This window comes from Protopterus annectens, chromosome 10.part0, assembly GCF_019279795.1.
Source record: "Protopterus annectens isolate FY-2018-M chromosome 10.part0, PAN1.0, whole genome shotgun sequence".
NCBI lineage: Eukaryota > Metazoa > Chordata > Ceratodontiformes > Protopteridae > Protopterus > Protopterus annectens.
In genome coordinates, this window is record NC_056744.1 from 1,660,773,289 (window position 1) to 1,660,788,787 (window position 15,499).

Below are 15,499 nucleotides of genomic sequence, written 5' to 3' on the forward strand. Positions count from 1 at the left end.
ACCACTTGCAAACAATTAGACCTAACTAGTTTCAGTACAAAAATGCAGCAATTAATTCCTAATATTAGTTATTACAAACTGTGATACAGGTAAATAAGATCACAGGAATGCAAAAACAGATTTGTAAAGGACAGATCTGCATGGAATCTGTTGTTTAGGAGCTCTAAGTTTAAACAAACTGTTAAATGGTTCCTTGTCATTCTCATTTATTCCAGGAATTCTGCAAACATTCAGTTTTAGCTGCCATAACAGCTCACTGTATTTAACTGTTTCCTCCCAGACACCCCCCAAGAAAGTTTAAATTGAAGTTAGGTAACTATACTGGACAAAACAGGTATAAACCTTATTATAATGGTAACAAACCTTGTGATAATCAAAGCAACATGTTTGTGAATTTGATTCTGGAAAAGTGAACATGTAACAGCTCCACACAGTGAAGAATGACTGGGTATTTCAGGTAGTGTTTATTACCACAGAGTTGTGTTGGGTTTTAAAATGTATTTTTTGTTAAATAACATTTAGCATTACTTCTACAAAATGATAAGTACCACAATGTCTAGTATTTTTCATTGCCAACATTCAAATGTAAATAGACACACTAGTACAGTAACAGGTGCTCTCTTGCAGATAAACAGTCAGTATGCATATCTACTGAGAACTACCTAGCTGTTTCTGAAACTACAATATGTAAAGTTTTCCATTAGAAGTATACAAGGAATGGACTACTCTTTCTAAAAAAAAGATAGAAAAATGTCCTTCAAAATGACAGGACTGTACAATAAAAAAACACTCGAGAGACATACAGAAGTTGTTTGCTAGGCACAGTAATGCAGCTTAGGGGTGGATATTATAAGAAATGTCTTCCTGTAGTGGGGGGGGAGTCCATCCATTTTTGATATTGAACCTGACAACACTCTTGTACAATATGTTATCTTCCTGTAATGCTGTCAAGAACTATTCTTTATATTTATGTGTAAGATGACTACTGTGACACAGTTCTAACATATTGGAATTAGCTGCAGGAAGATATGTGCCCAGCCAGCCCATGTCCCAAAGCTCTGTAAACACAGATTCCTCTTTATATAAGGATGCATAACCATATCCTTGATAAGGAGGCAGTTGGCCCTCATCTTTTTTTTCTACCGGTGAAAATGAAAGTTGTGTTCTGTGAATGGAGAGCTTACATAATAAATCAGTTTTGGAGCATTCAAACTGTAGTATCTGGCCCTTCAAAGCTATGCATTAAGGGAGATATATGTAGGTACAAGGGCAGTCTCCATGCCTGATTTATGTACGTGTAAGTATAAGGGCAGTCTCCATGCCTGATTTATGTAGATGTAGGTGTAAGGGCAGTCTCCATGCCTGATTTATGTACATGTAAGCATAAGGCAAATCTCCATGCCTGATTTATGTACATGTAAGTATAAGGGCAGTCTCCATGCCTGGTTTATGTGCATGTAAGTATAAGGGCAGTCTCCATGCTTGATTTATGTACGTGTAAGTATAAGGACAGTCTCCATGCCTGATTTATGTACATGTAAGTATAAGGGCAGTCTCCATGCCTGATTTATACTTTCACTGCCCTTCTAGGATGCAGCAGGACTAAACCTGCTAAAGGTGTTGGAGCTGAAACTACAAAAGTGATCCTACTTAAAGTTCTACAGTTATAGTGAGTTGTTCACACAACTGTAAAATGTATATTTTATCGTGGATCACCGCTGTAGTAAAATTCTTGACATATAGGAAGATGTCCAAAGCTGTATCGGGAAAGAGAGGAGGAGGAAAAAGCAGTATTATGTCCCTTTGACTCTTAATCAGGACTGGGTTATGTTGGAGAGGATTTGTTGTAAAGAGTGTGATTACAAATAGCTACTTGATAAGGTATGGACAATATTGTACTAGACAGTACATTAACAAGAGAGAGGTGAATGGGGAAACAACAGAGAACAAACTGTGAAGCATGTCTCTGAGATTACCTAAAACTGAATGCCGGAAGTTAGATGTGAGGGCGATGGTTATTGGGGAGGGAAGAGTAAACAGGGGCAGAAAGGTTAGAAGATGATCATGTCAGTATTATAGAATTGTAAAGCAGCAGTTAAGTTTGTGATTTAGGCCACCTGATATGAAAGGGCAGTTGACTGAAATAAATTAAAAACCTTCTCACAGTGAGCAAATTCTGATAAAAGATGGAACTGAACTACCTAACCTTATTTTATTAGTGATGTTAATAATAACAGAATAAAATAGTTATTGAACAAAAACAAATCCAAAAATGTTTAAACTGCTAACCTGTACACATCATTGTGATGGAATACATTGCATATTTATTTTGTTCTTGCAATAAAATGCTTTCAACTAATCTGTTCTAGGTATAAAGAGTACAGACTGCAATGTGAATTGCAGTCAACAGCCAACACTTGTAAGATCACAGTTGCATCACCGTAGAATTAACCTCCAGCAGAGGTATCAGCTTGGAAAGGACATTAACAAGGTTTATCTCACTGATGTACCACAGTTTCCATCAGAGTATCAGTGCCGCCAACCACCTGAATGTGACAATGGAACACCTGCGACACGTCACCTGACAGAGCATTTACAGCCGCGTACTCAGCCAGTGAAAGTGTATGATGAGCTGTCTCTCACTCCTACTACAACACTTCACTCAGGACATGGCTGCAGCAAGAGTTCTGAATATGACACAACTGAGAGATTTCATTTAAAGAAAGAAACACCCAAGTGTGCTGAATGCAATAAGTCTTTCAAATGTGCCAGCAGCCTGAAAAAGCATCAAGCCATTCACACAGGATTGAAACCATATAAATGTACTGAATGCAGTAAGTGTTTCACACAGCTAGGCAATTTTCGACAGCATTATGCCATTCACACAGGATTGAAACCATATAAATGTACTGAATGCAATAAGTGTTTCAGATATCTCGGCAATCTTCGAAAGCATCGTGACATTCACAGAGGATTGAAACCATATAAATGTACTGAATGCAATAAGTGCTTCACACAGCTAGGCAATCTTCAACAGCATTATGCCATTCACACAGGATTGAAACCATATAAATGTACTGAATGCAGTAAGGGTTTCACATATCTCAGCAATCTTCAAGCACATCGTGCCACTCACACAGGCATGAAACAACATAAATGTACTGAATGCAGTAAGTCTTTCACACGTGCCAATAACCTGAAAAACCATCAAGCCATTCATACAGGATTGAAACCGTATAAATGTATTGAATGCGGTAAGTGTTTCGCATGGCTAGGCAGTCTTCAACAGCATCTTGTCATTCACACAGGATTGAAACCATATAAATGTACTGAATGCAATAAGTGTTTCACACAGCTAAAGTATCTTCGACAGCATTATGCCATTCACACAGGAGTGAAGGGATATAAATGTACTGAATGCAGTAAGTCTTTCACACGTGCCAGTGGCCTAAAAAATCATCAAGCCATTCACACAGGATTGAAACCGTATAAATGTACTGAATGCGGTAAGTGTTTCGCATGGCTAGGCAGTCTTCAACAGCATTATGCCATTCACACAGGATTGAAACCATATAAATGTACTGAATGCAATAAGTGTTTCACACAGCTAAAGTATCTTCGACAGCATTATGCCATTCACACAGGATTGAAACCATATTAATGTACTGAATGCAATAAGTGTTTCACACAGCTAGGCAATCTTCAACAGCATTAAGCCATTTACACAGGATTGAAACCATATAAATGTACTGAATGCAATAAGTGTCACACAGCTAGGCAGTCTTCGAAAGCATTATGCCATTCACACAGGAGTGAAGTGATATAAATGTATTGAATGCTGTAAGTACTTCAAATATCTCAGCAATCTTCAGGCACATCGTGCCACTCACACAGGCATGAAACAACATAAATGTACAGAATGCAATAAGTCTTTTAAATGTGCCAGTGGCCTGAAAAATCATCAAGCCATTCACACAAGAAACCAGTATAAACATTCATTTGAAGCTAGACAGCAAGGAAAGAAACAGGAAACTGTGGAAACTCTGATGCAGTCAATGTTGAGGAGTGATAGGCCAGTGAGTTTCCATATGACAGAACAACAGAAGACACGGGATGAAATTGAAGAGAATGTGCCACAGGAAGATGCTATAGAACTTTCTATAGAATGCCCACAGGAAATGGAAAACAAGGGATGTGCCCTCAGTATGGAAGTGTAGTAAGAATCTTTGTGTTCAACATCTTTGTATCCTGTATAGGAAGGGTTAAAATGTGAAACTGCATTGCGTGCAAAGAAATAAGCTAAAATGAGTTGTTTTTCTTGTAAGGAATTTGCTGACCAGAAAGGACTGCACAGATGCTACTTTGGTCCAGGCACAGGCCTATCTTGGGACTGACCTCTGACCAAGGAGGAGTGCATAGATGTTACCTTGATGTAGGCACCAACTTATCTTGTGTCTGACTTTTTTACCATCTAAGGCTCCACTGAGTGAATTTATAGCCTTGACTGAAATTCCTTGTCTAGTAACCAGCTGCTGAGTATGCATGAAAGAGGGTATAAAACCCATGTAAAGTGTGTAGAAATTAGACTGCTGACAACCAAGAACTTTTTGTGGCAGATCTCCATGCATGTTAAACTCTTTTGGCCTACCTTTTGCTGCTGATTCTTCCAGTATGTTAAGAGTATTAAAATCTTTTGACATTTCTGGCGTAACGGGGCCACCTCTTCACGATGCAATCGCATAAGAGGGACTGAAAACCTGTACAGGAAGGGAGAACGAATCTCGGCTCCCTTGAATGGAAAGACCTCCGAAGAAGTCGTAAGTAGAGGCCAGTCACTCTTAGATTCGATCCGTGGACGGTGATTTAACGAGGAAGATCCGCAGTAAGGTAAGCTTTTATTTGTAAAAGTTTTTATTTAAAAGGGACTAGTCATAAAGGAATTTCTTTTGTTTAAAATTTTACAAAAGACCGGTAGAGATCTCAGGAAAAGGAAACAGTTTTTCTTTTAAATAAGAAAAATGGGAACAGGAAGCAGTTGTTGTGTTAGGAAGGGCTGCTTAAATAAAAGGACTGAGGATGAGGAATATATGTTTAAATTACATCCAAAAACTTGAAATATAAAAAAAATGGAAGAAAGACTATGGGTTTAGTGGTACCTTGAATAAATCAGAATGTCAAAATCTAGTGAGAGACCTGCGCAGGGACACAGGAGGTAAGGTTAAGAAACAAAAAGGTAGGATTTCCTCAAGCACAGAAATGGTTAGAAGAAGCTAATAAGAGACATAGGGAACAATTTTCAAATAAGGAGATGGTGGCTCGAGTGCAAAAGATGCATTTTTGTCCGAAAAGAGGATGATGAGACATCTGTTGCCTGTCGAGACCAACAGCCCCCTTGTATCCCGGTTAGAAAAGACATGGTTAGTCCACCCAAGTATCAGGAAAATGACACAGAGAATCAGGATAAAACTGTACCTCTGTAGTACTGACAAAACAAGTAGGTGAAACCCTGGAACTCGAAACCGTAATATAGATAAATCAGAATGGACGCGTAAGGAAGCTGAAATGCAAGAAGATGAATTAAATATAGTATCTGCAGACTCATATCCCCTTATAGAAGTAGCAAATCCAAGTAGGAACACCCGGTCAAGGTCCCACTATTTTAGTTTACCGACCTTGGACACGGAAGACATCCAAAAGCTGTGGAGGGCATACCACACCCAAAATTAGACATGACCAAGTTTTGTGAAGATATCGCAGGCATGATAGAAAGTTACAAGCTAAATGTCAGAGCTGGAGCAAGTAGTTCGACAAATTTTGGGTCCCGACTGGCACCTGGTCTGTGGGGACTGGGACCCCATAACCAGGGAAGATGATAGACCACTTGCCTACAATTCAGACTCCCACCAAAAGCAGGTTAAGGATTTACTAGACCGTATTATGGAAAAATGGAAGCCTAGGGCAGACTGGACCTGTATCAATAGATGTGTACAAGAAGACGATGAAAAAGTAGACAACTACTTGCACAGACTTACCCAGTGCTTTGATAACCACAGTGGAATAGACAAACCACCCAATCAAGAAAAGGATTCACCTTATGAACAACAGTTAAAAATGCCTTTTAAAAGGATGTAGGACTGCAATCAGTAACTTCATTCACAAACATATGATAGACCATAGGGCACGCCTGCAACCCTTACTGGAGTATGCAAGACATGCAGAAAAATATTTAGAAGAAAGGAAAAAGAAACAAGCTCAAACCTTTACGGTGAGTGAAGATGGGACACTTATGCTACTGCAAGGTCCGACTAACAGGGTAGAGGAAGGGGCAGAGGCAGGGGCAGAGGAAGAGGGAATGTGGGACATTCAAGATTATGAAGGCAGACAGAAAAGAGGAGAATGTTTCAAATGTGGCAGAAAGGGACATTTTGCCAGGGATTGCCGGTCTTCTGAAAGAACTAAAACCACCCGGATCACGAGTCAGCATGACTATATGATGGTGGTGGAGGTGAATCAGACCCGACAAAAAGGCTGATGGCCCAGACTGAATAAGGCAGAGTGAAAAGGAAGCATTTGAGGACATGAACGAAGAGGGTAAGGGAGAATGTGCAGGATGGGAGAATGAAATGACTGATTTTTCAGACGGCGAATATCAGGTTGTTAATTTAACAGCTGGCTGTAACTATGCAGCTAGAGGCACAACCGATTATCACACTTCAAGTAGAAGGGAAGGATGTAGAATTTTGTGTGATTCAGGGCCTCCAGGACCCTGCTAAAACCTCTGCAGTGCCATCTGATGTAACTTCTGATGACTATGTATTAGTCAAGGCAGCCAATGGCGCATTTATAAAGAACCACTATCTAAACCCTTATGGTTCACGGACCCTGAAACTAACCAAACTATCAGATTTCGAGTCATTATTTCCAAAGTTTGCCCTGTAAACTTATTAGGAGAGATTTGATGCACGATTTGGCATAGCAGCTGTGCCGACTGCATCAGGATTCTAGCCAAACAGTAGAAATTCAACATGTTATGTTGCAGGTGGGGCAGGGTGATTTACACTACTGGTACAGTAATGATCTTGTCGAAACTGGACCACAAAATGTAGTAAATGAGCTAACTAATTTGGCCTTAAGCAAATATGGCACACAACCGCCAGTGGTAGCTAAACAACTACACTGTACAATGTACTACAGAAAGTATGTAGGACCAGACGACAAATATGAAGAGCAATTCTTTAAACACAAGGTCACAAAATCTTGTTACAAAACCTATATTGGGATAAAGCAGGAAATTCTGCAGTTACATGCAGTCTTACAAAAGATATGCAGTTACTTTTTCGCAATAATTCTATTGCACATGTCTCTGTAACAAGGGAAGAACAAATGGCATGGTATCTGGTGGGGAAGAAAGTTACTGAATGGGCTAAAATGACGCCAGAACAGTTGGCATGTAAAGGCGGCAGGTACAAAGACTAAATTGGGTCACCCAGGCTAGACCAACAGTGCACCTCCACAAGACAGGCTAACGCCACCGGGAGGGCCATTCTGACTATATCTCCTAACCCCAAGAGGAAGAATTAAAGTTACAATCAGTGCCAGATTCCTTATGGTCCCGCAACATGACATTGGGCTAATAAGAACAGCAGGACAGGTTAAAATAACTCCAAAATCCGACTTTAGACCTCACAAGCGCCAGTATCCGCTAAGTAAAAGGCAGAAGAAGGCATTCTACCAGTGATCACGGCTCTATTACAAGCTGGGGTTTTAATTCCATGCACAGATTCACTGTAACACACCCTTGTTCCCAGTAAGGAAACCGGATGGGACCTGGAGAATGGTACAGGATCTGCAGGCTGTGAATGCTGCTGTGGTACCAAGGGCTCCTATGGTCCCAGATCCATCTGTTTTGTTAAATGATATCCTTCCCACAGATAAGTATTTTCTGTCATTGATATCAGTAACGCATTTTTCCATCCCTCTACAGGAAACTAGTAGGTTTTGGTTCGCTTTACGCTCATGAGCAAGCGGTACACCTACACAAGGCTGCCGCAGGGATATTGTGAAAGCCCTACAATCTTTCAAGAAATGTCAACAAACCTGGCACAGTTTCAACCGAGCATGGCTGTCATCTACTGTTATACGCGGGATCTACATCTTACTGGCTGCACCCACGGAGGCTGTCTGTGAGTCCAAAACTATTCGGTTATTGCATTTTTGGCGAAGAGGGACATAAGGTAAACAAATCTAAATTACAATTTTGTAAAGCTGAAGTACGATATCTAGGCTATACCATTTCAAATGCTGGTAGACAATTGGATAGCTGTAGAAAAGAAGCTATTTTACAGGCACCAATGCCCAGTACAAAAAAGAAATGATGTCATTTTTAGGAATAACTAACTTTGTCGTAGTTGGATTCCCAATTATGCAGAGGAAGTGAGTCCACTTTCAGAACTTATTTTACTTCCCATGGCAGCACATGACGCTGAAATGGACAGATAAGGCAATACAGGCATTTACTAGGGTAAAGCAACTGATAGCAGGATCTGCAACACTTAGCTTCCCTGACTATACAAAACCTTTTGTTCAGACAGTAGATTGTAAGCAGGGCTTTATGACATCGGTTCTTTTGCAAATTTATGGGGATAAGTTGAGGCCATTAGCTTTTATTCCAGTAAACTGGACACAGTGGCACGATCGCCACACTGTGTACAAGCAGTAGTCGCAGCTGCACTGGCCGCAGGCGCCTGCAACCCTAGTTTTGTTTCATGACCTTTTTACGGTACCGCACTCTGTCGCGTAATACTTCTACAGGATAAAGTTACCTTTCTCTCCTAGCAGACACTTGTCCTGCATGACAACATTACTATCACAACCACATGACCATTGAGCGATGCACCACTCTTAATCCAGCCACGCTGTTACCTACAGCTGATGACGGTGCCCCTCACGATGTTTAGACTTAATACACTCTAATGTCTTGCCAAGACCAGACCTTAAGGATCAGCCTTTGGCAAATTCAGATTGGACCCTGTTCAGATGGGTCAGCACGTAAGAATGAGGCAGGTATTACACAAGTGGGTTATGCAGTCACAACTGAGACTAAGGTACTAGAGGCAAAACCTCTCCCAGGAACCTGTCCGCACAAGCGGCTGAATTGATTGCTTTGACCAGAGCATGTACCATTTCCAAGGATAAGGCAGTTACTATCTACACAGATAGTCAGTATGCTTTTTCCACGGTCCATGTCTTTGCACAGCAATGGAAAAATAGGGAATGGTTACTGCCTCAGGAAAGGAAATAACCCACAAGGATTTAATTCTTAACCTCTTACAAGCTGTCCAACTGCCACGGGATTGGCCATCTGTAAGTCAGCACACACAAATGCCAAGGATCCAGTATCACTTGAAATGCACTAGCTGACAAAACTGCAAAAGTGTAGCCTTAACCTCTACTTTTGCACTCGAGACCACACAGAAGGAACTTCATCCTACAGATAAATTTGATCTACAAACTTTGCAAGTAATGCAGGAACTTAGTACAGTTCAGGAAAAACAGCGATGGGTTAAATATGGGGCTATTCAGAAGCAAGGAGTTTTGTAGGTCCAAATGATAAGTATGTCTTGCCAACAAACCTTTTAGGTATGCCTCATTAGTGACGCATGGCCCATCTCATCTGGGCCCTGCTGCTATGGTTCAAATGACCCAGCAAATTTTCTGGACCAAGGGCTTTATAGCATATGCTAACGATTTTGTTTTGTCGCCTGCTTTGTGCACGATACCATGGTGGTGGTAAATCACTCCAGCAGCTTTCCGCTGCCTCCGTATCCATTTCACACAATCTGTATGGATTTTATTGAACTAACCCTGTTCAACAAAAGCGATTTGTATTAGTCATTATTGATGCTTTTACAAAATGGGTTGAAGCTTTTCCAGTAACACATCCAGATGCCCTGTCGGTAGCCAAGGCCCTTAATAATATTATCCTCATTTTGGGCTACCCACACGCATCTATTCTGATAACGCACACATTTTGTAAACCAAGTTATTCAAAAGCTGGCTGCCGTTTTCAGATTGACTTAAAACATCACTGTGCCTACCACCCACAGTCAGCAGGGTTGGTTGAACGCCATAATGGCATTCTCAAAGGCAAGTTACGTAAACTCATGGCGAGACACATCAGTCTTGGATAAACTGCTTACCTCTGGCACTCCTGTCCATGCAACTCCCACTTCAAAAGGGGTCACACCATTTGAACTACTATATGGGAGACATTACGTCCGCAGTGGCAAGGTCTTTTGCCTGGAACGTGGGGGTGAAGAGATAGCAGATTACATGAGGAAAATGCTGACAAAAACTAACACTTCTCTAACGAATGATTATTTTTCAGATCAGAAGAACAACAGGATCCTGGAAGTGAAGGCTGGCGAAAGTGATTAATTGTCAAAGAAAAACAATTATTTCTTTACGAATGCAGTTTCACATTTTAACCCTTCCTACAGGATACAAGATGTTGAACAAGATTCTTACTACATTTCCCCCCTCACAACACTTTGTATCCCCAGTAATACATTTTATTCATACAGGTTTTAACACAGTTCATTTCCTGTATATTCAGAATAATAAGCTTTAGTTGCATCCGAATGATAATATCAAGTGTATTGTCTGCCAATGCAACTAAAGCTTATTATTCTGAATATACAGGAAATGAACTGTGTTAAAACCTGTATGAATAAAATGTATTACTGGGGATACAAAGTGTTGTGAGGGGGGAAATGTAGTAAGAATCTTTGTGTTCAACATCTTTGTATCCTGTATAGGAAGGGTTAAAATGTGAAACTGCAAAAGAAATAAGCTAAAATGAGTTGTTTTTCTTGTAAGGAATTTGCTGACCAGAAAGGAATGCACAGATGCTACTTTGGTCCAGGCACAGGCCTATTTTGGGACTGACCTCTGACCAAGGAGGAGTGCATAGATGTTACCTTGATGTAGGCACCAACTTATCTTGTGTCTGACTTTTTTACCATCTAAGGCTCCACTGAGTGAATTTATAGCCTTGACTGAAATTCCTTGTCTAGTAACCAGCTGCTGAGTATGCATGAAAGAGGGTATAAAAACCCATGTAAAGTGTGTAGAAATTAGACTGCTGACAACCAAGAACTTTTTGTGGCAGATCTCCATGCATGTTAAATAAACTCTTTTTTGGCCTACCTTTTTTGCTGCGTGATTCTTCCAGTATATGTTAAGAGTATTAAAAATCTTTTGACAGGAAGAAAATGAGTTGAAAGAAGAGTTGCTTGATTTAATAGACAAAGATAAATATATCAAAATCAATAAGAGAAATAGACTGCAGAAGGTTAATAAAACCCCAAAAGTCAGAAGCTTGATAAAACAAATGAACACAGTAATTACCACTGTCCTTAGAGACCCATGTGATATAACAGAAGTTACCAGAATATATTACTGTGCTGCTAAATTAATAAATGATGAAGTTCTACCACAAGAACATAGGGTAGCAAGGGAAAAGAGGGGGCAAAAGCGAATACCATCAAGGAAATATCAAATGGAGAATACTATAAAGCAGCTAAGACAAGAAGTATCATTGTTAGAAGATTATAGAAGTGGGAATAGATCAACAAAAATACTAACAAAGATAGATGTGATAAAAGCAATGCGCAGTATTAGAACAGACCAGGATCTATTATGCACTATTGGAGATGAGCTAAAAATTACAAAACAGGCAGAAAGACTTAGAAGATGCAAAAATAAATATAAGGGAAAAATACAAAATAAACAAATTATTGATAACCCAAGAAAGTTTTATAGAGAACTGGGAAATAAGGTAAAAGGACTAGATAGACCACCAAGAAAAGAGGAAGTAGATATATTTTGGAGAAGTATCTATGAAGATCCTGTGGAACATAACAAAGATGGTAAATGGATAGAATAAGTAAAAGAAAGAATAAGAAGTTTAAAGGTACAGGATAAGAAATGGGATGAAATAGCCAGAGAGATTGAAATAAAGTTGAGAAAATCCTCTAAATGGAAAACCCCAGGCCCAGATGCAGAACCTACCTTTTGGCTTAAAGTATTAACTTCTTTGCACGAGAGGAAGTAGATATATTTTGGAGAAGTATCTATGAAGATCCTGTGGAACATAACAAAGATGCTAAATGGATAGAAGAAGTAAAAGAAAGAATAAGAAGTTTAAAGCTACAGGATAAGAAATGGGATGAAATAACAGCCAGAGAGATTAAAATAAAGTTGAGAAAATCCTCTAACTGGAAAACCCCAGGCCCAGATGCAGTACCTAGCTTTTGGCTTAAAGTATTAACTTCTTTGCACAATGATTTAGCCATGAGTAAGAACTATTTATATATGCACCACGAACACACACCACACTGGTTAACAACAGGAAAAACAATGCTCTTACTTAAAAGTGAACCTGCAAGCTACCCTAAAAATGATGTCTTCCGACAACATACAAACTATACATGGGAATTGACACTGACAGAATTTATAGTCATTTAGAAGAAAACTCAATTATGGCAGTAGAACAAAAGGGCAATAAAAGAAAGTCATATGGAACAAAGGACCATTTGCTGTTAAACAAAGGCATAGTGGAGAATTGTAAGAAGGGGAAGAACCTAAGTATGGCATGAATTGACTACAAAAAAACATTTGATAGTATCCCACATTCATGGATAAAAGAGTGCTTAAAAATGTATAAGATACACCGTACACTGATTGATTACATTACAGTAACCATGAAACAGTGGCAGACCACTTTGCAATTAAGCCATAATAAAGGACAGATTATTATCCCTGGGATAAAAATTCAAAGGGGGATATTCCAGGGTGACTCTCTGTCACCCTTGTTATTCTGCCTTGCCATTAATCCATTAAGCTGTTTACTTAACAGCCTAGGCCATGGATACAATCTGGCTTCTAGAAAACAACAAAGTCTAATGACTTCTCATCTTCTCTTTGTCCATGATTTAAAATTGTATAGCTCATCAGATGAGAAACTGAAAGCACAGCTGCAGGTTGTCAAAACTTTTTCAGATGATATTGGAATGTCATTTGGTCTTGATAAATGTGCAAAAACAATCTTTAAAAAAGGAAAATTGCAGCACCAGGAAAACATCAGTTTGGGACAAGAACGTGATATAAAAGAACGTGAGCAAGAGGGGGTGTATAAATACTTGGGAATTGATGAAGGATCAGCAATAAAACATGAACAAATGTGAATAAAGCTTAGTAAGGAGTACTTTAGAAGACTTAAATTAATCCTGAAAACAGCATTGACACCTAGGAACAAGATCCAAGCTATAAATCAATTTGTTCTTCCTGTCCTAAAATAGTTTTGGAGTGATTGACTGGCCCCAAAAAGTGTTGGATAGATTGGATATCAAAACAAGAAGGATGCTTCATGCTCACCAAATGATTTATAAAAATCTGTGTATACCAAGATTATATATTCCCCGTTCTGAAGGCAGGATGGGCCTCCTTGAAACTGATTACATGTATAGATCTGCATTTGTGGGACTCCACACATATCTACTGACCTCGCAAGATCCAAATGTGGTGAAAGTTTTGAAACCTAAAGAGAATAAATCTAAGATGACATCTCTGCTTAATTTAGCAGAAGCATACCAACGTGAAGCAGGAATGGAAATCAAACCAGAAGTGGATAAAAACCAGGCAGCAACTGAATGTGCTAAAAAAGAAAAGAAAGAATATAAGGTGAAGGATCAGATGAGAAGGCAAGAAATGTGGAAAAAACAAATATAGTTGCAAGTATAAAAAAACTTCTGAAGAGCCTCATGTTGATCAAGAATGAATGCAGGAATGGCTAAGGAGAGGTGAATTTACATCAAGAAATGAAAGGTTAATATTGGCAGCCCAAGATAATGGACTGCATAAATGCTGGTTTACTAAGTCCATTGAACATGCAGGAGAAACAGACATATGTAGGTTTTGTGGAACCGAGTTGGAAACAGTTACACACCTTATTGCTGGTTGCGATGCTCTAATGGCAGAGGGACTGTATACTGAAAGGCATAATAATGTGGCGAGATTGTTACACTAGAGATTGTGCAAACTTTATGGTATCAAAGTGGCTGAAAACATTGAAAACATGAGCCACAGAGAATCATAGAAAATTATGAAGTTTACATCACATGGAATCACCCAGTACCAACATCCGAAAGATAGATGCTAGAAAACCGGACATAGTGATCCAAGAAAAGAAGACAAAAGTAGCATTGATCATTGAAACTGCCACACCTAGTGACTATAGTGTCTTGCATACAGAGAGATACAAAGTCATAAAATACCTTGATCTGCAGGCAGAAACGAGAGCAATGTGGAAGAAAGATACCCAGACAGTTCCAATAGTAATAAGAGCAACTGGTCTTATAAAAAAGAATTTACAGTCGTATTTAGATATGTTACCAATTCATGTAAAACCATATGAATTGCAGAAGGAGTCATTGCTGGGCACATTGCGGGTGAAGAGTACTTTTGGCTAACATCAAACAGTGAAATAATACTAATTTCATGTACTTTGATCATACTCTGACTTACGAATGCGGTCCATTCCCGTCATGGCATTAGAAACCCAAAAGGCTTGGAGAAATCAAAAAAGATTGAGCATTGGGGTCCTAAGGGAGAGATGAAAAGTCAGCAAGCAAAGGAGAGTAGTAGTGCTGAAGATGAATTCATCCTCAAGTCTTGATGAGTACCTTCACAAGTTGGACCCTGTTTTTTTCACAAAATCTCACCAAGGCAACACTGATATATAGACTGTATTTATGTAGCATATATTAGGGACAGAAGTAAGGGAAAAACAAAAAAGATAGCTGGGTGCACATGTCCCAGGATATAAAAGTCCCAATCCTGATAGGCACACTGGTGCCAGGATGGGAAAAAATGACAGAGTGTAGAATCCTCAAAATCTGGAAACATTCCTATAATGGGGCCAGGCCAGGCTCAGGGGGAGGATGGCTTCCCTGTTGTAGAAGGAATTAGCAGTCCACAAAAATCACAAAAACTGATAGGCCAAAGAAGAGCCATAAAGACGATAGAGTGGACTGTTGAGGATAAGAAAGAAGTTATATATTGTTACTATTATGCAAAAAGCCCAGAATTTCCAGACAAAGGATATACAAAGAGAGTGAAAGTATTTTTCTTTCCTCTAATTTTTCTCTTAAAGGAAAAACTGTCAGAAGCTTCAAATAAAAATTTCCATTCATTAATAAAACAGATTTTTGAAAAACATTATATAGATCAAGATACTTTGATCTGTTTATAAAAAGAAGCATCTGAGTAAGTGCAAAAATGTAAACAACAGAACCTAGACATTTTTGAAAAGTATGAAAAAGCAATATGGACATGGGAAAGAAAGAGAGATTTGATATGATGCAATATTTATGCAAAGGAGAAAGGCAAGTTAACTAATATAGAGAAGGCAGCCACAAAGATATTCGAAGAGAAATAC

The 15,499-nt window shown here is 39.2% G+C and overlaps 1 protein-coding gene across 1 annotated transcript in view; it reads left to right on the top strand.

Moving 5' to 3' along the window:
• LOC122814390 (zinc finger protein 729-like) overlaps positions 1-15,499 on the top strand; it is a 144,684-nt gene that overhangs the window by 61,371 nt on the left and 67,814 nt on the right. The window contains 2 exon segments of the mRNA XM_044086974.1: positions 2,370-3,765; positions 3,767-4,046. Of these exon segments, the coding sequence (XP_043942909.1) occupies positions 2,370-3,765; positions 3,767-4,046 (1,676 nt within the window).